The sequence below is a fragment of the Syngnathus acus genome, chromosome 1, assembly GCF_901709675.1.
Source record: "Syngnathus acus chromosome 1, fSynAcu1.2, whole genome shotgun sequence".
NCBI classification, from domain to species: Eukaryota; Metazoa; Chordata; class Actinopteri; order Syngnathiformes; family Syngnathidae; genus Syngnathus; species Syngnathus acus.
In genome coordinates this window covers 15,234,388-15,258,015 of record NC_051087.1, presented here as the reverse complement: position 1 = coordinate 15,258,015, position 23,628 = coordinate 15,234,388, and the positions used below count along the sequence as shown (strand labels likewise).

Genomic DNA, 23,628 nt, shown 5'->3' with positions numbered 1-23,628 from the left:
ACTACAAAGTCGATCATCGAACTGCGGCCTAGGGTGTCCTGGTGCCAAGTGCACACATGGACACCCTTATGTTTGAACATGGTGTTCATTATAGAAAATCCGTGTCGAGCACAGAAGTCCAATAATAGAACACCGCTCGGGTTCAGATCGGGGGGGCCGTTCCTCCCAATCACGCCCTTCCAGGTCTCACTGTCATTGCCCACGTGAGCATTGAAGTCACCCAGTAGAACGATGGAGTCCCCAGAAGGAGCGCCCTCCAGCACTTCCTCCAAGGACTCCAAAAAGGGTGGGTACTCTGAGCTGCCGTTTGGTGCATAGACACAAACAACAGTCAGGACCCGTCCCCCCACCCGAAGGCGGAGGGAGGCTACCCTCTCGTTCACCGGGGTGAACCCCAATGTGCAGGCGCCCAGCCGGGGGGCAATAAGTATACCCACACCTGCTCGACGCCTCTCACCGTGGGCAACTCCAGAGTGGAAGAGAGTCCAGCCCCTCTCGAGAGGGCTTGTACCGGAACCCAAAATGTGCGTGGAGGCAAGTCCGACTATATCTAGTCGGAACTTTTCTGCCTCGCACACCAGCTCGGGCTCCTTTCCAGCCAGAGAGGTGACATTCCATGTCCCAAGAGCCAGCTTCTGCAGCCGGGGATCAGACCGCCAAGGTCCCTGCCTTTGGCCGCCGCCCAGCTTGCAATGCACCCGACCCCTTTGGCCCCTCCCACAGGTGGTGAGCCCATGGGAAGGGGGACCCACGTTTCCTTTTCGGGCTGAGCCCGGCCGGGCCCCATGGGCGAAGGCCCGGCCACCAGACGCTCGCCTTCGAGCCCCGCCTCCAAGCCTGGCTCCAGAGGGGGGCCCCGGTGACCCGCATCCGGGCGAGGGAAAACGTGATCCATTAATTTTTTTCATCATAAGGGGCTGATGATTTACCTTTTTCAAGACATTAATTTTGATACAGCAAAATGCAGGTCGCAACGGCAAATTCGTGCTACCGCATAAAAAGCTGTCAATAACTTTTCACGATAGCCATGTTTCCATAAAACACCAAAAGTCTTGGAAGAAAGCCTGTTTGGGACCTGGTTGTAAAAAAAAAAGGGAAGGGAGCAGGGCCGGTTCTAGGAATGCACATAAGAGGGGGCAGTCAGAAATGTGAAGGGGGCATGTTCTTTTTTTCTTTCTTTTTTTTTACACATTTTTAACACTGTTAGTGTTTTCTTCACGGCAGTTGTTAGCTGTGTGTCCAGATCTCAACCTGAAGAAGTGGATTGCACTCTGTCAGGCCTCTACACTAAGACCTGTCCAGCTTGGGTGTCCCACCTGAAGATTAAAGCTTCTGCTGGTATTGCTGTTAGGGTCACTGAGGCACGCAAACCCCCTGACCACAATAAGGGGGCAATCTCTCAGGGGGGGGAACATATAATATGAATGTTATATTAACTATTATTTGAGTTGTCGTTAATCATTAGTTATATCACGGGTCATTACGACGAGTTTGGTGGAGTTTTTACTGCTACTTCCAACTCCTACCGCGCTGACTGTAACTTGACACTCTCTGGCTGCGTCTTGCCTCATTTGCATACTCACAGTGATTGGATGTTTACGGAGGGGCGCGGAGTCCTGACAGCAGGCTGTGTGAGGGAGGACACACACTGCACCGACATGAGAGAAGAGAGGGGGCTGATTAACGTGTGTTTCTATCAGCGGATTTTTCACTTCTAAAAGTTTGATTTGAGGGGGCAGAACATCTGTTTAAGGGGGCGTTGCCCCCTCTTGCCCCTGCGTAGAGCCGGCACTGGTGGGGATGCTCATGATGTCCAATCGGGCAGCCTGGCCCACGCAGACAGAATCTGAAGCAGAAAATGAAGCAGAAGAGGGAGTTGAAGGAGAACTTGAAGTTGAAGCAGAAAATGAAGCAGAAGAGGGAGTTGCCCCCTCTTGCCCCTGCGTAGAGCCGGCACTGGAAGGGAGACCGTCAGGGAATACCAGGTGCTGAAAGCCTTTTTTTTTTTTTTTTTTTTCCACGTCAATTGTGAAAGGAAACTTTTACAACAGCCATCAAGTACCGCCGCTGCTTGGCATGGTTTCAGGGGCGACTGTGTCTATAAAATGCACAATTCTGAGTCACGTCACGGCTTACGGCCATACTACCCTGAGAACGCCCGATCTCGTCCGATCTCGGAAGCTAAGCAGGGTCGGGCCTGGTTAGTACTTGGATGGGAGACCGCCTGGGAATACCAGGTGCTGTAAGCTTTTTCTTTTTTATGTGCACTTCAATCGTTTAAGCAATTTTTTTTTACAACACCCATCACGAATGGCATTCGGAAACAGCAAGCCTAGTTTGAAATCCGACATTGAAACTATAACACGAGTTTGAAACCTACATTGTGTGGTGACAGCCATAGCATTGTAGTTCACGTTTTTACCGCTAGAGGGCAGACTATGTACAGTGAATAAAGAGCATGGCTCCCTGTGAACTCAAAGCAGCAGTCTTTACTTGTAAAAGAACCCAGCACAACACATTGCGCTTCCATGTAGTGTTTTTACCTTTTTCATGACATTTATTTTGATACAGCCAAATGCAGGTTTTGTGCACTTCACTTTTCCGTTAGGCATTCGTGTAGAACCCTATTCCAGTTACGGCCAGATTGTTTTAGACTAGTGGTCCCCAACCTTTCTTGCGCCACGGACCGGCTACGCGTCAGAAATATTTTTGCGGACCTGCCTTTATATAATGAAACAATACATTTATATAAATAAATAATACATTTATAATAAATTGATCAATACGATTAAATAAAATGGTACGACTGGCATAAAACCAAATATAATTCACATAAAAATAAAACTCACCATTACGTTGAATTATTGGGAGCACCGAGCTCGTTTCTCAGAAACGAGCCGGTCCCATCCAGGCGTAATCGGAGACAATGACACCTGAAGTGGTTAAGGTTTGTCTTTTAATTCAGGATTCTTGGTCTCCATGTGCCGAAGCAGTTTTGAAGGCTTCGTTGCCTCGTTAGCGAGCCTGTCGCCACATATGCCGAGTGCGCTTGGCGCGTCAGAGTTACCTGTGGCAATAAATCCATATTTTAAGTAGGACTCCAGAAATGTTCTTTTAAATGCAGCTTTCCTTTTCTTCGAGGTGGTAGCAGCCTCTTCTTCAGTCTCCTCATTGGTTTTTTTCCCTTTCCGAAGAAGCTTACCAAACTTCTGTGTTTCTTACTCATTTTTGCTTGCCTCGCGGGATCGACTGGGGTGACATGTCACGTGACCGAGACGAGCGTCTAGTATCAAGAGACACAGCGATGAATGTAATTGGGAGAGAATTGCCAAATTTCTTATATTTTTCTAAATAAATTCTTACTCATTTTTGCTAGCTTTGCGGGCTCGACTGGGGAAACATGTCACGTGACCGGGACGAGTGTCTTGACCAGAATGAATTGATCGTCGATAAAATATATATATATATACAGTGCCTTGCGAAAGTATTCGGCCCCCTTGAACCTATCAACATTTCGCCACATTTCAGGCTTCAAACATAAAGATATAAAATTTTAATTTTCTGTCAAGAATCAACAAGTGGGACACAATCGTGAAGTGGAACGAAATTTATTGGATAATTTAAACTTTTTTAACAAATAAAAAACTGAAAAGTGGGGCGTGCAATATTATTCGGCCCCTTTACTTTCAGTGCAGCAAACTCACCCCAGAAGTTCAGTGAGGATCTTTGAATGATCCAATGTTGTCCTAAATGACTGATGATGATAAATAGAATGCACCTGTGTGTAATCAAGTCTCCGTATAAATGCACCTGCTCTTTGATAGTCTCAGGGTTCTGTTTAAAGCGCAGAGAGAACCATGAAGACAAAGGAACACACCAGGCATGTCCGAGATACTGTTGTGGAGAAGTTTAAAGCCGGATTTGGATACAAAAAGATTTCCCAAGCTTTAAACATCTCAAAGAGCACTGTGCAAGCAATTATATTGAAGTATCAGACCACTGCAAATCTACCAAGACCCGGCCGTCCCTCCAAACTTTCATCTCAAACAAGCAGAAGACTGATCAGAGATGCAGCCAAGAGGCCCATGATCACTCTGGATGAACTGCAGATAACTACAGCTGAGGTGGGAGAGTCTGTCCATAGGACAACAATCACTCGTGCACTGCACAAATCTGGCCTTTATGGAAGAGTGGCAAGAAGAAAGCCATTTCGCAAAGGTATCCATAAAGAGTCTCGTTTAAAGTTTGCCACAAGCCACCTGGGAGACACACCAAACATGTGGAAGAAGGTGCTCTGGTCAGATGAAACCAAAATCGAACCTTTTGGCCACAATGCAAAACGATATGTTTGGCGTAAAAGCAACACAGCTCATCACCCTGAACACACCATCCCCACTGTCAAACATGGTGGTGGCAGCATCATGGTTTGGGCCTGCTTTTCTTCAGCAGGGACAGGGAAGATGGCTAAAATTGATGGGAAGATGGGTGGCGCCAAATACAGGACCATTCTGGAAGAAAACCTGTTGGAGTCTGCAAAAGACCTGAGACTGGGACGGAGATTTATCTTCCAACAGGACAATGATCCAAAACATAAAGCCAAATCTACAATGGAATGGTTCACAAATAGACGTATCCAGGTGTTAGAATGGCCAAGTCAAAGTCCAGACCTGAATCCTATCGAGAATCTGTGGAAAGAGCTGAAGACTGCTGTTCACAAACGCTCTCCATCCAACCTCACTGAGCTCGAGCTGTTTTGCAAGGAAGAATGGGCAAGAATTCCAGTCTCTCGATGTGCAAAACTGATAGAGACATACCCCAAGCGACTTGCAGCTGTAATTGCAGCAAAAGGTGGCGCTACAAAGTATTAGCGCAAGGGGGCCGAATAATATTGCGCGCCCCACTTTTCAGTTTTTTATTTGTTAAAAAAGTTTAATCCATCCATCCATCTTCTTCCGCTTATCCGGGGTCGGGTCGCGGGGGCAGCAGCTTCAGGAGGGACTCCCAGACTTCCCTCTCCCCAGCCACTTCATCTAGCTCATCCCGGGGGATCCCAAGGCGTTCCCAGGCCAGCCGAGAGACATAGTCTCTCCAGCGCGTCCTGGGTCGTCCCCGGGGTCTCCTACCGGTGGGACATGCCCGGAACACCTCCCCAGGGAGGCGTCCAGGAGGCATCCTGATGAGATGCCCGAGCCACCTCATCTGGCTCCTCTCAACGTGGAGGAGTAGCGACTCTACTCCGAGTCTCTCCCGGATGACCGAACTCCTCACCCTATCTCTAAGGGAGAGCCCGGACATCCTGCGGAGAAAACTCATTTCGGCCGCTTGTATCCGGGATCTCGTTCTTTCGGTCACGACCCATAGCTCGTGACCATAGGTGAGGGTAGGAGCGTAAATCGACCGGTAAATTGAGAGCTTTGCCTTTTGGCTCAGCTCTCTCTTTACCACGACGGACCGGTACAGAGTCCGCATTACTGCCGACGCTGCACCGATCCGCCTGTCGATCTCGCGCTCCATCCTCCCCTCACTCGTGAACAAGACCCCAAGATACTTAAACTCCTCCACTTGGGGCAGGATCTCATCCCCGATCCGGAGAGGGCATTCCACCCTTTTCCGATCGAGGACCATGGACTCGGATTTGGAGGTGCTGACCCTCATCCCGACCGCTTCACACTCGGCTGCGAACCGCTCCAGTGAGAGCTGGAGATCACGGCCTGAAGAAGCCAACAGCACCACGTCGTCTGCAAAAAGCAGAGACGCGATGCTGAGGTCCCCAAACCGGACACCCTCAACGCCTCGGCTGCGCCTAGAAATTCTGTCCATAAAAATTATGAACAGAATCGGTGACAAAGGGCAGCCTTGGCGGAGTCCAACCCTCACTGGGAACGAATCCGACTTACTGCCGGAAATGCGGACCACACTCTGGCATCGGTGATACAGGGACCGAACCGCCCTTATCAGTTGGCTCGGTACCCCGTACTCCCGAAGCACCCCCCACAGAACCTCCCGAGGGACACGGTCGAACGCCTTCTCCAAGTCCACAAAACACATGTGGACTGGTTGGGCGAACTCCCATGCACCCTCGAGGATCCTGTTGAGGGTGAAGAGCTGGTCCACTGTTCCACGGCCAGGACGAAAGCCACACTGTTCCTCCTGAATCCGAGGTTCGACCTCCCGACGGACCCTCCTCTCCAGCACCCCTGAATAGACCTTACCAGGGAGGCTGAGGAGTGTAATTCCCCTGTAATTGGAACACACCCTCCGGTCCCCCTTCTTAAAGAGGGGAACCACCACCCCAGTCTGCCAATCCAGAGGCACTGTCCCCGATGTCCACGCGATGCTGTAGAGACGTGTCAGCCATGACAGCCCCACAACATCCAGAGCCCTTAAGAAATCCGGGCGGATCTCATCCACCCCCGGGCCTTGCCACCGAGGAGTTTTTTAACTACCTCAGTGACTTCAACCCCAGAGATTGGAGAGTCCGCCTCAGAGTCCCCAGGCCCTGCTTCCACAATGGAAGGCGTGTCGGTGGAATTGAGGAGGTCTTCGAAGTATTCTCCCCACCGACACACGACGTCCCGAGTCGAGGTCAGCAGCACGCCATCTCCACTGTAAACAGTGTTGACGTTGCACTGCTTCCCCCTCCTGAGACGCCGGATGGTGGACCAGAATTTCCTCGAAGCCGTCCGGAAGTCATTCTCCATGGCCTCGCCGAACTCCTCCCACGCCCGGGTTTTTGCCTCAGCAACCGCCGAAGCCGCGTTCCGCTTGGCCATCCGGTACCTGTCAGCTGCCTCCGGAGTCCCGCAGGCCAAAACGGCCCGATAGGACTCCTTCTTCAGCTTGACGGCATCCCTTACCGCCGGTGTCCACCAGCGGGTTCGGGGATTGCCGCCACGACAGGCACCAATGACCTTACGGCCACAGCTCCGGTCGGCCGCCTCAACAATGGAGGCGCGGAACAAGGTCCACTCGGACTCAATGTCCCCCGCCTCCCCCGGGACGTGGGAAAAGCTCTGCCGGAGGTGGGAGTTGAAGCTCTTCCTGACAGGGGATTCCGCCAGACGTTCCCAGCAGACCCTCACAGAACGTTTGGGTCTGCCAGGTCGGACCGGCATCTTCCCCCACCATCGGAGCCAACCCACCACCAGGTGGTGATCAGTTGACAGCTCCGCCCCTCTCTTCGCCCGAGTGTCCAAAACATGCGGCCGCAAATCCGATGACACGACTACAAAGTCGATCATCGAACTGCGGCCTAGGGTGTCCTGGTGCCAAGTGCACACATGGACACCCTTATGTTTGAACATGGTGTTCATTATTGAAAATCCGTGTCGAGCACAGAAGTCCAACAATAGAACACCGCTCGGGTTCAGATCGGGGGGGCCGTTCCTCCCAATCACGCCCTTCCAGGTCTCACTGTCATTGCCCACGTGAGCACTGAAGTCACCCAGTAGAACGACGGAGTCCCCAGAAGGAGCGCTCTCCAGCACTTCCTCCAGGGACTCCAAGAAGGGTGGGTACTCTGAGCTGCCGTTTGGTGCATAGACACAAACAACAGTCAGGACCCGTCCCCCCACCCGAAGGCGGAGGGAGGCTACCCTCTCGTTCACCGGGGTGAACCCCAATGTGCAGGCGCCCAGCCGGGGGGCAATAAGTATACCCACACCTGCCCGACGCCTCTCACCGTGGGCAACTCCAGAGTGGAAGAGAGTCCAGCCCCTCTCGAGAGGGCTTGTACCGGAACCCAAACTGTGCGTGGAGGCAAGTCCGACTATATCTAGTCGGAACTTTTCTGCCTCGCACACCAGCTCGGGCTCCTTTCCAGCCAGAGAGGTGACATTCCATGTCCCAAGAGCCAGCTTCTGCAGCCGGGGATCAGACCGCCAAGGTCCCTGCCTTTGGCCGCCGCCCAGCTTGCAATGCACCCGACCCCTTTGGCCCCTCCCACAGGTGGTGAGCCCATGGGAAGGGGGACCCACGTTTCCTTTTCGGGCTGAGCCCGGCCGGGCCCCATGGGCGAAGGCCCGGCCACCAGACGCTCGCCTTCGAGCCCCGCCTCCAGGCCTGGCTCCAGAGGGGGGCCCCGGTGACCCGCGTCCGGGCGAGGGAAAACGTGATCCATTCATTTTTATCATCATAAGGGGCTGATGAGCCGTGCTTTGTCTGGCCCCTCACCTAGGACCCGTTTGCCATGGGTGACCCTACCAGGGGCATGAAGCCCCAGACAACATGGCTCCTAGGATCATAGGGGCACGCAAACCCCTCCACCACGATAAGGTGACGACTCACGGAGGGGAAAAAGTTTAAATTATCCAATAAATTTTGTTCCACTTCACGATTGTGTCCCACTTGTTGTTGATTCTTGACATAAAATTAAACTTTTATATCTTTATGTTTGAAGCCTGAAATGTCGCGAAATGTTGAAAGGTTCAAATACTTTCGCAAGGCACTGTAAAACCATCTGTGTCACTCCAATTCATTAAATCCATCGATCGTCCTTTATGTCAACAATGGGTGCGCGCCGCTGACGGCGCTTGCACTTCAAAATATTCCACAGGCCCATATAACGATATATAAATGATATATCAAATAACCATTATATAAGCAATAATATTATCAAACCATCTGTGTCACTCCAAATCATTAAATCCATCGATCAAATTCCTCGTCCTTTGTCAACAACGCCGCGCGTGCGCCCTGACGTCAGCATCGTCATTATTCCACAGATCTAGTATATAATTATATTGTAGCGTTAACAAAGTACAAGGAAAGACGTGGGTTTGGTAAACGGCTCTTTATTTAACAAAACAAGAGTTCAACGAGCCAACTACTGAACTGTAACGATAAAAACATACAAGTTGCTACACGAAATAAAATATATCAAATAACTATAACATAAATAGTTCAGCACCACACGGCCCCAAGCACCGGCGTGGACTTCCAGGCAATGTTCCCTCTAAGCTGCAAGAAATCGTTGGACGTCCCATTAGCACCCCCCCCCCGAAGCGACCTGATGTTGCTCACTGTAGTACTCACTTTGCTCAGGGAGCTTGTGTCTATGCCGAGATACATGAAAAATTAGAGGGAACATTGCTTCCAGGCATGTGGCGGCGTGGACTTCCATCCCTGGAGGTGGCACTTCCAGCCACGGAGGTGGAAGAGAGCTCCATAGAATAAGACCGGGCGTGCGTAAAAGCCATGTCCGAGCCCCATCCACCGTCCCCGGACAGCCACCTGGCCGAGCACCGGCCCCCGACTTCCATCCACGGAGGTGAAAGAAAGCTCCGTAGAGTAGGACCGGGCGCGCGTAAAAGCCATGTCCGAGCCCCATCCACCGTCACCGGACAGCCACCCGGCCGAGCACCGGCCTCCGACTTTCCATCCAAGGAGGTGAAAGAGAGCTCCGTAGAGTAGCACCGGGCGTGCGTAGAAGCCATAATAGTTTTTCAAACCTTCTGTGTCACTCCAAATCATTAAATCCTTCAAACTCTTCGTCTTCCGTGTCACTTACAAACAAAGCCGCTAATGATGCCGGTAGTATGTGGGGGGGCCCTTCGTCATCTTCGTCATCCCATGATCAATCTTTGTCCTTTTTGTAAACAACCACCGCGCCACGCCGCGCCGCGCTGCTGACGTCACTTGAAATTCAAATTACAGTAATCCCTTGCTACATTGCGGTTCGTTTATCGCGGTTTCACTTTCTTTTTTTTTTTTTTTTTAATTTTTGAAAAGATATATATATATGTCGCTCCTCAGCATAAGTCGCCCTCCCACCCAAACTATGAAAAAAAACGCGACTTATAGTCCAAAAAATACAGTATACAGATTGCAAAGCAGTCGTGTGTTAGGAGGCCGCTGATTTGAAGACCTGCATGTTTCCAAGACCATGGACCGGTATGATTAGTTTGACATCTGTACTGTAGATTAAAAAACGACAACAGTGAAGGCTTACGATGTGGTGGCTGCGCTCAATGTTGACATTTCTTTCTGTTGTAGACTCTACACAAATGACAATGACAACGTTCAGTATGCTTCCTCGTGTGACTCGTGCAGAAAGCCCTCAGGAAGACTGCTCTGATAACTTGGTAAATAAAAAAAACCCTGTCTGTTCGTTCCTGTGCGATTGCTTCAAGTTCGAAATGTGCGACTGACATGAGATGCATCAAGGAAAAACTATTTTACAGATAGTCGTGTTTTTTTTCCCCATATTCATATTTCTTTTACAGAGTAATCCCAAGGTCTACAATGGGTGGTGCCTGATGTACATCAAGTTCATCTTTGTAGAAGCTGTTGGCGACACGCACAGAGGCCACGGATGATGAAACAAGGAACGCAATGGCTTTAAAATTAAAACGGGCTCCAGCGCTGAGTAGCAAAGGGGGCTATCAAAAGCCCACAAGAGAGTGATGTTTATATTGTTGTGTTTCGCCGAGCTGGTTGTTTAGTTTGATATGTCCTACATAAAATATGTAGTATATATTTATATTGTAATGTAGTAGTTTTGTTCTATTAAATAGCCCCCATGTTTTAATACTCTATGTATAATTTTACATTTTTAAACATATGATTTAAAAACAGTGCACATTTATATTTGTGATGTTGGATAATGTTTGAAAAAATGTTTTTATTTAGGTTCAATTATAATTTGGGTTAATTTTAACATCAAAAGGTGTATTTATATCTGCAGGTAACTGTATGTACTGTATGTAGGTATGACTGTTACTGAAACCTATTTCTGTATTAAAAAATGTAAAATTTCACACCCTGGACCATCACTAATCAAATACATTTTCACAACATCCTGGAATTACACAAAGGTAAGGATCACCGGTTAAATGCATTGAAGAGAACCTCAATGTTGAATAGACGTCTAGATGTTCAAATGATCACTAGCTATTAGCGCGATTAGCGCTAATAGCTATTAGCCATCATTCGAACGTCTAAAAAAAACTTTCACATATAGACGTCTAATAGACGTCTAATAGATGTCTATCCCGTAGACGCCTAAAAGTGTATTAGACGTCTTTTAGACGTCTGTGCTATAGACGTCTATGGCATAGACGTCTATATTTGTTACACTTTTAGACGACTTTTAGACGTGTTTTAGCCGAGACGTCTGGTTAGCATATAGACGTCTAATAGACGTCAAAATGCTCGCAGGGCACATACTTAAAAGAGGGAGCTGCCAGTGAAGATGATGTTGGCGAAGCGGCTCTTCATGAATAAGATCCTCAACATTATTTGTTTAATTATTAGTTCATATTATACTATTTTCACTTTATTTTTTTTCTCTTATTTCTTGTTACTGTTTAAACTGTGCAATTTTCTGTCAATTTATGCCTGAATTGTTTGTATTTGTGAATTTGGCAAGAAAGAAATACTTTTAGAACGTGACAATTTCGTGAGTGATTTGACAAAGGATCGAATTAAAAGTGTATTTCCTATTTTGTTTCCCCAACAAATGATCTATATTACAAATGTACGATATTGCAAGACGTTCGTGCGTGCCAATGTTTCCTTACGGTTTAATTACCTTGGAACCCCGGGGGAAGTGACGTCGTGGCGCGAATAACAAGGCTAACTTAGAATGCCGATATTGACAAAGGAGAAGAAATGTCAATGTATTCGGTACATTCGTGACGAATTACCCGCCAGTACAAATGAGTTCAAATGATATTTGATCAAATACGAGGTTGTTCGTTAGTATATTAGCTAATTGGTTCTTTCTTCAACTAAGGTTTTTGTGAAGTTCGCGCAGGCTTTGTGCGACAGTTACAGTTAGTGAATTATCCTCTTTTATAATTTTTGGACGATTTCGAGCCCCCGTCGGAGGTAAGTGGGTTGACTGCGTAAGCTTCATGTTAGTGGAGCTTTCGTTAACATTTTGATTCGATATCCCGTTATTTAGCTATATTGCTTGGTAAAATAGACACTTTAAACATAATCAAATTACACCCGATATCTATTAAATGGTGCCCTTAAATGTTTCGTCGGGTTGTTTGTCTCTTTTAGGTTGTCCATCATGTCCAAAGAGTATGCTGAAGGCTTCATTGTCAAGTTTGTGGAAAGTAAAGGACACACGTCAGAGTATGCTGCCAAAGCTTATGAGGTGAAGAGTTGTCTGACTTAATAGGGTTCCAACGGGGTGGGACATTTCCCAGTAATTTTCATAGAAATGTTACAACTTGGGTGGCTCGGTGACGCACTGGGTAGCACGTCCGCCTCACAGTTAGGAGGGTGCGGGTTCGATTCCACCTCCGGCCCTCCCTGTGTGGAGTTTGCATGTTCTCCCCGGGCCCGCGTGGGTTTTCTCCGGGCACTCCGGTTTCCTCCCACGTCCCAAAAAACATGCTTGGTAGGCTGATCGAGCACTCCAAATTGTCCCTAGGTGTGAGTGTGAGTGTGAGTGTGAGTGCGAGTGCGAATGGTTGTTCGTCTCTGTGTGCCCTGCGATTGGCTGGCAACCGGTTCAGGGTGTCCCCCGCCCACTGCCCGATGACGCTGGGATAGGCTCCAGCACACCCGTGACCCCCGTGGGGACTGAGCGGTGCAGAAAATGGATGAAAATGGATGTTACAACTTTGAAAATTCCAAGAATTTTTGTAACCTTACTAATGCACAACAGATGGCTAATGTGATCTTGGTGTTCAAATGTTTTCAGGCTATTATGGAACTGCAGTCTGAAAAGTACATCAAGATGATTGATGAAGATGCTGTGTTAAAAATGGACCAGAAGGACAAATCTTTGTTTATCTTCACTGACTTTGACACACCCGCCTTCCAGCACTGCAATAATGTAATATCCCATCCCACATTCTCTGAAGCGTTAACACCCATATACCTGGGACTTTTGGATGTTATGGTCCCTCTTTTTTGTCTGATGGTGTAGCTCGGGTGTCGTATTGTGAGTCCGCTGGTGGTGGTGTTCTGCCTGCAGCAGCAGCTTTGTGTGCCCAAAGCAGATAAGCCGGTCTACAACATGGCCATGGCCAACGTCACCATCTCCTGCACCAGCCTGGATAAAACAGCCCGGGTTGGTCATCACTTTACTAAACCCAAGTGGATATCAGAATAATTGACAAGTTGTATGTCAGGTATACTTGGATATAATGAAATTGCATGATATTAAATTGGGTGAAATGAAAATGGTAATAGACTGAATTAGACAATGTGATTATTTTTATGTTATTTTTGTATCAGTTCTATGTTTATCACTTTATTTTGGTGAATTTATCTTAATGTGTGTGTTTGCAGGCCGAGGTGATGGATCTGGTGCAGCAGATGGGCGGTCGCGTCTATCTAGATCTCAATGTGTCTGTCACCCACCTTATCGCCGGCGAAGTAGGCAGCAAAAAGTACCTTGTGGCCGCTAACCTGGGAAAACCCATCCTGCTTCCTTCCTGGGTCAAAGCATGCTGGGAGAAGTCTCAAAACAGGTCAAAAACTCAAAACCAGCAGAGTTATATTTGAAGTTTCGTGGTTTATCACACATTTTTTTGTGTGAGCAATACATCGAGCTGTCACGGAAATCTTAAGTTTCGAGCACCGTATTTGCCGCACCCAATGTTCCCTCTAATTCTTCATGTATCTGGGCATAGACACAAGCTCCCTGAGCAAACTGAGGACTACAGTGAGCAACATCAGGTCGGGGGGGGGGTGGGGGGGGCTAATGGGACGTCCAACGCTGCGTGTTCGTTTCGCTTTGGGGGGGGTGCTAATGGGGCGTCCAACGCTGCGTGTTCGCTTCGCTTCGGGGGGTTAGGGTTATGGGGGTGGGGGGGGGGATGTTTATGCGCTGGATAGATTTCTTGTGCGCTGAGAACGTGCGGGCAGTGCGCGATTGCGCACGCGCGCAGCTTAGAGGGAACATTGGCCGCACCATAAGGCGCTTCGGGTTAAAAGGCGCAGACTCAATTGCGGGGTCTATTTTCTATTTAAACCACACATAGGGCGCACCGCATTATAGGGCGCATGCATGCCATGACTTAGGGTAAACAAAAAAATGTCAAGAGCAAGACAGTGAGTTAGGTTGTACTTTGTTCTACTTTTTAACCATGTACTCTACTGTCCTCACATCATTGTTAATCGATATTCATACGAAAATCCGTCCAAGTCCTCATCTTCTGTATCCAAATTAAACAGTTGGGCAAGTTTGCCATTAAATATGCCAAGTTCCCTCTCGTCAATATCTCGTCGTTGTCATGTTGCTCTTCTGCAATGATCCTGGCTTTCCAGAAAGCACTAATTGTGCTTCGTAAGCATGTTTCTTTGTCTGCCATTTTAGAGGGTCCTAATGCTGTTTTCTTCACACAACCGATCGTGTTTACCGTATTTTTTGGACTAAAAGTCGCTCTGGAATATACGTCGCATTAGCCATAAAATGCACAATAAAGTGAAAAAAAAACATTATATAAGTCGCTCCAGAGTATAAGTCGCATTTTGGGGGAAATTTATTCGACAAAATCCAACACCAAGAACAGACATGAGCGAGCAACAACAGGCTAAACGATACGCTATGCTAACGTGACATAAACACAAACAAAGAGCTGAGAACGGGCCTGACGTAACATTGACAGTTATCCGAAGAGTTATAACATAAATAACACCTTAATAAAACCATCTGTGTCACTCCAAATCATTAAATCCATCGATCGTCCTTTATGTTGCGTCTAGTGTGTTGGTGGAGTGTTGGTGGAGTGCCCAGTGCATGTCACTTCTCACTGTCAACCCTCACCGCTGGCTAGCAGTATGCGAACGGGAGAGCCGAGTGCGTAAGTCTCTCCCTGCCAGTACATAGCCTCTCTAACAGCAAGCCCTATGTAGTGCCTCAACGCGGCGACACATGGTAACTGGGTACAACACGGACCCAGGCTAAACTACAAGGGACTCGGAGGAGGTTTGGCCCCTAGACGTGCGGCACGCAGGCCCACCGGTGTGTGGACACGCCCTGGTGCCCACGAACCAGCCCCCAACTATGGGTTAAATAGTACCACTGCACAGTGGGCTCCTCGGGAGAGGAATGGGCTAAGGGAGTCAACCCCTACAGAAAATCAATTTCCCCTTGGGTTGGTGTCAGGAAGGGCATCCGGCTGTAAAATGTTTTGCTCCAAACATTTTCTCAGTATAGGCACTCTCAACCACGAGATGGCCATGGACCGTCCCCAGTGGAAGAAAGCCATATTGAGAAAATTAAAGGCTTTTAAGTGCACCTTATGGTGCAGAAAATACGGTAATTTTTTTATGGACTTTTGCTATATTGTAATCCCTCCTCTTGATGAAGTCAGCAAAATAGAAATGCAGTAGGCATGTTTTTTTAGCATTTACTGCACCTATTATTTTTAAGTTCTTTAAACACAAACAATACACAAATATATCTGCCCCCTCTTCAGTCTGTTCAGGTACACAGATCTGCCCGTGGAGGAGCACTTGTGTCCAGTGCTCCGGGGCTGCACCGTGACCGTGACGGGTCTCTCCAGCATCGAACGCAAAGAAGTGCAACGTCTGTGCGAGCAACACGGCGGCCGCTACACGGGCCAGCTCAAAATGAATGAGTGCACCCACCTCATAGTCAGCCAACCCTTTGGCAAGTCAGAGATGATTTTGGCGTTATTTGTCGACGTTTTTACCCTCCTCATTGTGTTCTGTGTTGGTGTTTTCAGGTCAGAAGTATGAGTGTGCGCGCAAATGGAACGTATACTGCGTGTCTCTGCGCTGGCTTTTCGACAGCATCGAAAAGGGCTCCAGTCAGGACGAGCGTCACTACGTCGTGGAGCACAGCGCCTCCAAAAGCACCCGGCCAAATACGTCCACGCCCTCCGGCTCCGGCAAGAAGGAAGGTCAGTCCGTGCATTGCGTAACTGATATTACAGTAGAAGCCTGGATCTTGACGCAACGTCGAGAAGCGAAGCCATTGTGTTCCGTAGCAATTTGTCTAATTTTGTCTAAAACAGTACATAAAACCACAAAGACAAGAAAATACAGTACAGTGATCCCAGTGACGTGCGGTGAGGTTCATGACTAGGGAGGCACTGACGTCACCCCCCCAGTAAAATTTGTCCGGCACCTAACCATGTCACAAAAAAGGTTGGGGAACACTGCTCTAGTGTGGCTTATTCATTATTTAATTTGAACTATTTTAATTAAAATCTCATATCAGCAGTTTTCACACATAAAAACACTCAATAAAGCACATGAAATCCAAAACTTGTTTTCGATCGTGCGTACCACTCCGTTCCGAAGTCCCTTTGTCCGAATCAAACCTTTTAACTCCGGAGTTGGTCTTCCTTTACTGATGACCTCCTGCTTCGACCGAAAATCAATAGTTGAAAATCGTTTGGATATGCAATCCTCCATTGTAAAACGAAATGTAAAAACGGGGGAAAAATAAACAAAAAAAACCGAGTGTAAAACGAAACAAATGGACGACTGCTCCTCAGTTGTTCACTGTAAATTTGAACTGGAGATCTCTTATTCTTCAGGTAGGCGCATGAAGCATCCCGGGATCACTAGCACCCCCTGCCATTAGGCTGGAGAACGTTTTTTTGTAGCCTCCGTAAGATCTCTTTTCAAAGCCGTTTTGTTCATCTCAAGCACAGGTGTCAAACTCAAGGCCAGATACGGCCCGCCACATCATTTTATGTGGCCCGCGAATTCGTGTGTCATTACTAGAATTTACAAATTGTCTTCACTTTTAATATCTTTTTTTTAAATATTTGACCAGTTTTTACTCGTCTAATTTGAAAACGTTTGTCAGTGTTGTCAGTTTGTTTTGTAGCTATTACTGTATATAGTATATAATATGAGGTGCTCATAAATTTATTTGGGTTGACAGTCATAATGGCACTACGAAAGAAGCTATGACTACAATGCGGCCCGCAAAAAAAACGAGTTTGACACCCCCGATCTAAAGCAACACGATGTTAAAGACAGATGACACAGGGATGAGAATCTTCCGCGGATCCGCGGATTTCAGTTTTTTTTTCTGTCGGGAGTATCATTTTCGTGAATCGTGTAGATTCGTTGAGAAAATTGTTTTTATATGGGTGGGACAAGTAGTACGGGATCAGGAACTGCTTCAGATGGGCATGGCTCGAGAGCAGCGTCATCTTACAACTCGGAACACAAAGACGCTCTTAAAGCAATGCGACAGTGAGCGCCTGGCACGCTGCGGTTGCGCGATCGGACTGAATTAAGCTCCCTGCGCACTGAGGTCCACTTAAATTTTGGAAAGTACATCAGGACTTTACAAATATTTTCTAAATTTCAGCGACGGCTCTGTCACAATAATGCAACCAGCGCGGTGCAGTTGCACGGTCGGCGACGCACTACGGTTGCGCGTTCGGCGGTGCGGTGCAGTTGCGCGATCGGGCAAAAATGCGCAAATGAAAAAAATGCTTAAAAAGTCTTGGAACGGATTAAAAAAAATTCCATTATTTGTAATGGGAAAAATAGATTCGGAATTCGACCGATTCGCTTCTCGAACCGCCTTCTGGAACGGATTGTGGTCGAAAACCGAGGCTTGACTGTATTATATTCACCTTGGTAGCCCACGAAGCAGGAATATTTTTTTAACAAAACTGTTGAAATTGAGTGATGAAATTAATGGTTTTGGGGTTGTTATACTGCCAAAATCCAGGAGTTTCCAGGGAGCTTTTCCCCCTGAGCCCCCTGCAGTCCCCAATGGGGGCCTGTGGGCCCTGTGGGCCCTGTGGCCCCCAATAGGGGCCTGTGGCCCACTGCAGCCCCCATTGGGGGCCTGTGGCCCCTCGCCCACTGCGGCCCCCATTGGGGGGGGCCTGCAGCCCCTGACCCCTTAGGGCAAGTGGGGGGGGGGCCTCCAGTGGGGGCATGCGGCCCCAAGGCCCCGGCATTTTTTCAGTGTTTTTTTTTCATTTGCCGTTCTCATCCCTGATGACAAAAAACACAAGATATTATATACACCAGCTTAACTACGGAAATTAATTAATATAGCCACAGTGTTTGAACACTTAAACAGCGACAAAGACAGAGAGCAGTTCAGTCTAACTGCATAGCCTGTCAACATAGGCAGCCATGTGATTACGCAATCCTCAGAGGAGGCTAGACAGGACGTTGGCTCCTCCGAGTGAAACGTCTTCGGTTTTAAAATAACTATAAAAATTCTGCGATTTTGGTTCAAAATGATACAAAATTATTGAGATTAAAAGGAAAATGACTTTATAATAAAAACAATTGAATTTGCCTCCTCTGACCGCACGTCCCTGAGTGAAACCTCGTTTTTCGCGGGAGATGTGTTCCAGAACCATCCGCAAAAAATCTAATTTCGCGTAGTAGAAACGGTATATACATTATTTAGCAACTTAAACACTACTGTGTTGAAATTTCAATTACCGTATTTTCCGCCCTAAAAGGTGCACCGGGTTATAAGGCGCACCTTCAATGAACGGCCCATTTTAAAACTTTGTCCATATATAAGGCGCACCGGATTATAAGGCGCATAAAATAGAAGCTATACTGCATCAAACTGAGGTTGACTAGGGTTGCGGTATGCATCCACTAGCCAATAACCAACGAGCCCTCTGTAAACAATCGCGTTTCTCAAACGATCTCCTATAAAATGATCAGAACTGACTAAAGTTCGATCTAACGCATTGGTACTACTTACCTATGTTTCCCTTCCATATCGATCCGTAGATTTACTCGAAACATTAACAGAGCAGCCTATTTTGACATGAAATAGCCTGGTACGTATAGCAGCTATCGCAATAGCATTAGCCATCCGCAAAGTCTCACGAGCCTCAGCTCACAATCTCCCATGAGCCTCAGCAAAGTGTAAACAATCGCGTTTCTCAAACAATCTCCTATAAAATGATCGGAACTGACTAAAGTTCGATCTAACGCATTGGTACTACTTACCTATGTTTCCCTTCCATATCGATCCGTAGATTTACTCGAAACATTAACAGAGCAGCCTATTTTGACATGAAATAGCCTGGTACGTATAGCAGCTATCGCAATAGCATTAGCCATCCGCAAAGTCTCACGAGCCTCAGCTCGCAATCTCCCATGAGCCTCAGCGAAGTGTTAACAATCGCGTTTCTCAAACGATCTCCTATAAAATGATCGGAACTGACTAAAGTTCGATCTAACGCATTGGTACTACTTACCTATGTTTCCCTTCCATATCGATCCGTAGATTTACTCGAAACATTAACAGAGCAGCCTATTTTGACATGAAATAGCCTGGTACGTATAGCAGCTATCGCAATAGCATTAGCCATCCGCAAAGTCTCACGAGCCTCAGCTCGCAATCTCCCATGAGCCTCAGCAAAGTGTAAACAATCGCGTTTCTCAAACGATCTCCTATAAAATGATCGGAACTGACTAAAGTTCGATCTAACGCAGGGGTCACCAAACTACGGCCCGCGGGCCGGATACGGCCCACGGGACCGTTTAATCCGGCCCGCCAACCCTGAACAAATTGTATTATTAAACTTTTTTTTTTGGTCATTTTGCCTGCAATGACTGCGTTTCCCCAGTAGATGGGGAAGCGCTCGCCTGCGCATTTACTACCGGAAGCCGTGTCAGAAAGCTCGGTGCACACTCACAAGTGCGTGTACGTACTCAGTAGTACGGACATGGCGCACTCGCGCTCTATTTGTATCAGTCCCGAATTTAGAGCGTGGGCTGTGACGACAGCATTCTTGTAATTCGCGCGCTGAGCTTTCAGATGCAGTTTTGCGCTAAAGCCACCCACAAACCTTCCCCTGGAATCCTTCCATTAAAATGAGTCGCCCAAGGAAAAGCAAGGTGGACACAGTGCCGAGCGTTTAAACGAGAGTGGCCAATTTGGCTCGACGTACGCGACGTGACGTTCAGCCACATGAACGTCAACATCAAACCGTCACAGATCGAGGTAAACGGACCAACACCTCGGATCTCGCCTAAGAATTGCCACTACAAATTTTACTCCAGACTATGACGCACTAGCAAACTTTAACAAAAAAGACAGCGGTGTCTACAAGCCTACTGGAACCTACAAAAGGATTATAAGGAAGGAACACAAGAACTTTAAGAGACTGCTCATATGTGTCAGAGAGATTCTGCTCTGACAACTGAGCTGAACTTTTATCTGTTAAGATTGTGCATGGCACAACAGAAAGTTAATGTTCCATGGCTTTTTTTTCTATGAGGAACCCAGAGAGAGTTATTTAGTTATTATTTATTTACTGTTTTTTCTATGAAGAACTCAGAGAGGGTTATTTAGTTATTATTTATTTCATTAATAGTGTTATTATTTGTTTCCTGACTTTTTTTCTGTAAAGAACCTGGAAAGGGTTATTAAATAACCGTTATTTGGTTATATGTGGCTTTCTGGAAAACAATAAATTTTTTAAGCTCCCCTACGATCGTCACACTTTTTCTGTTACAAACTGACACCGGCCCCCCATCAGAGAAGGGAAAAGTTATGTGGCCCTCACAGGAAAAAGTTTGGGGACCCCTGATCTAACGCATTGGTACTACTTACCTATGTTTCCCTTCCATATCGATCCGTAGATTTACTCGAAACATTAACAGAGCAGCCTATTTTGACATGAAATAGCCTCGCGGGTACAACAGCTATTCGGTGACGCCCCCTGACTACAGTTGCCGTAATGCTGGGAAGCGATGCGACCTTGTAATTTACTAGTCGTACTAAAACGTACTGAAACATTTTGGCAGAGCACTGTGTACAACCAGTATGGATCAACAAATTCATCAGTTGATCCATATATAAGGCGCACTGGCCTATAAGGCGCACTGTCGGCTTTTGAGAAAATTTTAGGTTTTTAGGTGCGCCTTTTAGGGCGGAAAATACGGTACATAGTGTTTCTTGTTGGCCGCTAGAAGGCATGGGTGTATTGTAAGTTAATTAGAAGTATGATTTACCTTGCAAAGCAATGAATGCAGTGTCTATCTTCAGAATTGCCACACTACACTAACCTGAGGGACGTCATGCATAGTGAAACCAAAGTGAGTCATGGTTGCACATGAATCTCTGGAAAATGTGGGAAATCAATGTGAACAAAAGAATGGCTATTGTTTACAAATAGTGTGACATATACAAGTGCACACAGGCACCCGTGTGATTACCGTGTCATTACGCATGTGCGGAAGTTGAGCTGGTGTGTTGTATCTCGTGGAAATGTTCATTATTGAAAAGGCCCCGCATTAAGCTTGCTCTTAAAAAGATCCTTCGTCCAGCCTCTTAAATATAACATAGTAGCTCTCTTCTTACACCGTTGTTATCGTGTGAACTCAACTCTTCCGCGTGAACCCCAGTGATCTTGTAGTCTCGCTGGTGCAGCTTTCAGGCTAATGTTTACAAATACGTACAGTAACTCTCTTTTTAAACGGTTGTTATCACCTGAACTTAACTCTTTAGTGTGAACCCCCGTGATCTTGTGGTCTCGTGGGTGCAGCTTTTCAGAAACAAAGTTGGGCGTCAAAATGGTTTAAAACCCGCTAAACAACAATGCCAACTAACGTGGGTTTCCAAAGCTTTGTCCGAGAACTGACGCAAAGATTTCCTGACATTTTGAGTAGGATGTTAGAGTGGTGCTCACTCTAACTTATCTTGCAAGAACCACACGGGAGACAGTATGCGCTTTTTAAGCATTTGAGAATGGAGAGCCATTCGTCGCTGTGCGTACAGCGATGATCGAATGAAATCTGACTCTGGCCTCTTGCAAGAGCATTTTTATTAATAAGAAACAGGGTGGTGGGGGTGAGAGTGGACTGGATGGAATTGAAGCCCTTGACCTCTCGTCAAAGCATAGCAGGGGGTGTTTTAAGACGTTGTGTAGGATGGGACAAGCTAGGTTATTTATTACAGGTTACATTCCAACATAAGCATAAAACTAATCTAGCTAGGTTATTTATTACAGGTTACATTCCAACATAATCATACGATCAAGATAATCTGGAAAACACTGACATAGGAAACCGAATATGTTGTATGGAGGCGGTCGACTTCCGGGGTTCCACTGTATATTAATCTGTATATTAATATAATTTCTTTTTTATAGTGGATGTGGTGCTAAAACCCTTTAAGCATTGTATTGAACGCAAACGGTGCAGCAACACATATGGACAGACACAACAACAAACTGTGACTCTAAGTTGCGTGGAATACACTTAAATTTTACTCACTTCGATCCTACGTGACTTTCTGTCTAACACGGTTTGGTCATGGACCCCAATTTTTTTGTCGTAAATACATTTTTAAATAGTATTTTAAATGGATGATATAAGGACCGTACAAAGCTAAATGATTAGCGTGTACATTTTAGCGCTAGTGATTCACTGAATTTCCATGACCAATTTAAAGGTGTTAGATCAGGCGTGCCCAATACGTCGATCGCGATCGACCGGTCGATCGCCAAGCCACTATTGGTCGATCGCGTGATATTAAAATGTTTTTTTTTTGTTTTTTTTTTCGCTCTTGACGCGTGTACAAACAACGGCGAGTTCACTCCAATTGTCAGAACCCTGTTTTTTCTCTTAAACTTAAGAAAGGGTATAAAAATGAGTGGGGCAGCTGGCCATAGTAAGAAGTATCACTTTCATAGGGAATGGGAGTAGGACTTTTTTTTCACGATGACATATATATATATATATGTATACAATTGGGTTTTTTTTTTGTGGGTAGATCTTTGTGACTTGGTCATTTCAAAAGTAGCTCGCGAGCTGAAAAAGTTTGGGCACCCCTGTGTTAGATAATAAGTCGGACTGTTTGATCTTTATGACTGCTTTATTACAGTGTTACGGACAGCTAAGATCGTTTATGATTCGGAAAGGGGGAAGTTCGTGGAACCACCACCTCATCCACACAGTCACTCACAAGTCAAAGAGTATGGCCGGACACAGTAGTAGAATAAGTGGCTGCTTCATTCTCTCTTTAATCCAATTAACATAGCATCAAAATGACTTACTCCGATTTAGTCCGCCTGATATTGTCATCTGCATCATTGCTTCTCTTTTAATAAAATGTCCACAGACTTTGATGTGTGTGGAACCAGACACCTTCGGCTGCCCAACAACGTGCCTAATCTAAATTAACGTAACAAAGGAATCCTTCAGCTGCCTAAAATCATGCCTGACCTAAAAAAACAAAACAAGACTTTCTATCCGCACTTTTGGGGTTAGCGCGATTCCCAAATTCTGGACCCAAAAGTCTCCATAAAATTGAGATGTAGGTGTAGTGAGTACAGATCAATTCCTCCAATTTAATTGAAATTCACTAATACTTGCAACTTTGTCATTAGTGATGTAGTGGCTCACAGTTAAAGAGGGATGAGAATCTTCCGCGATCCGCGGATTTCCGTGTTTTTTTCCGTCGGGAGTACCATTTTTGTGAATCGTGTAGATCTGTTGAGAAAATTGTTTTTATATCGAGGGGCTGGCAGCAGTATTGCGACAACAGCTGAATTATTTTCGGCAGCATTTTGGCACTACTTTCGTCACATCATTTGCCTACCGTAATTTTCGGACTATAAGTCTCGGTTTTTTTCATAGTTTGGGTGGGGGGGCGACTTATACTCAGGAGCGACTTATATATGTTTTTTTTCACAACTTTTTACTTGCTCATTAACACATCACTTACTTACAAGT

General features: G+C 46.5%; 1 protein-coding gene, 1 long non-coding RNA gene and 1 other non-coding gene across 9 annotated transcripts in view; all 3 read left to right on the top strand.

The window, feature by feature from the left end:
• The first annotated feature begins 2,130 nt into the window (after positions 1-2,130).
• On the top strand, positions 2,131-2,249 carry LOC119130238. Its single transcript, XR_005099385.1, has one exon. It is a non-coding gene; the product is annotated as a 5S ribosomal RNA (ribosomal RNA).
• A 7,573-nt stretch (positions 2,250-9,822) lies between these two features.
• On the top strand, positions 9,823-10,475 carry LOC119125031. The gene is made up of 2 exons (XR_005098412.1): positions 9,823-9,891; positions 9,994-10,475. It is a non-coding gene; the product is annotated as an uncharacterized LOC119125031 (long non-coding RNA).
• Positions 10,476-11,554: 1,079 nt separating this feature from the next.
• The window catches only part of topbp1 (DNA topoisomerase II binding protein 1), a 41,347-nt gene continuing 29,273 nt past the window's right edge, over positions 11,555-23,628 (top strand). For all 7 annotated transcript variants that reach the window (XM_037254177.1, XM_037254193.1, XM_037254184.1 and 4 more), the window contains exons 1-7: positions 11,555-11,829; positions 12,010-12,106; positions 12,659-12,793; positions 12,887-13,030; positions 13,252-13,433; positions 15,387-15,580; positions 15,657-15,833. In XM_037254177.1, coding sequence (XP_037110072.1) covers positions 12,020-12,106; positions 12,659-12,793; positions 12,887-13,030; positions 13,252-13,433; positions 15,387-15,580; positions 15,657-15,833 — 919 coding nt within the window. In that variant the 5' untranslated portion in view covers positions 11,555-11,829; positions 12,010-12,019. The remainder of the gene's footprint in view (positions 11,830-12,009; positions 12,107-12,658; positions 12,794-12,886; positions 13,031-13,251; positions 13,434-15,386; positions 15,581-15,656; positions 15,834-23,628) is intronic.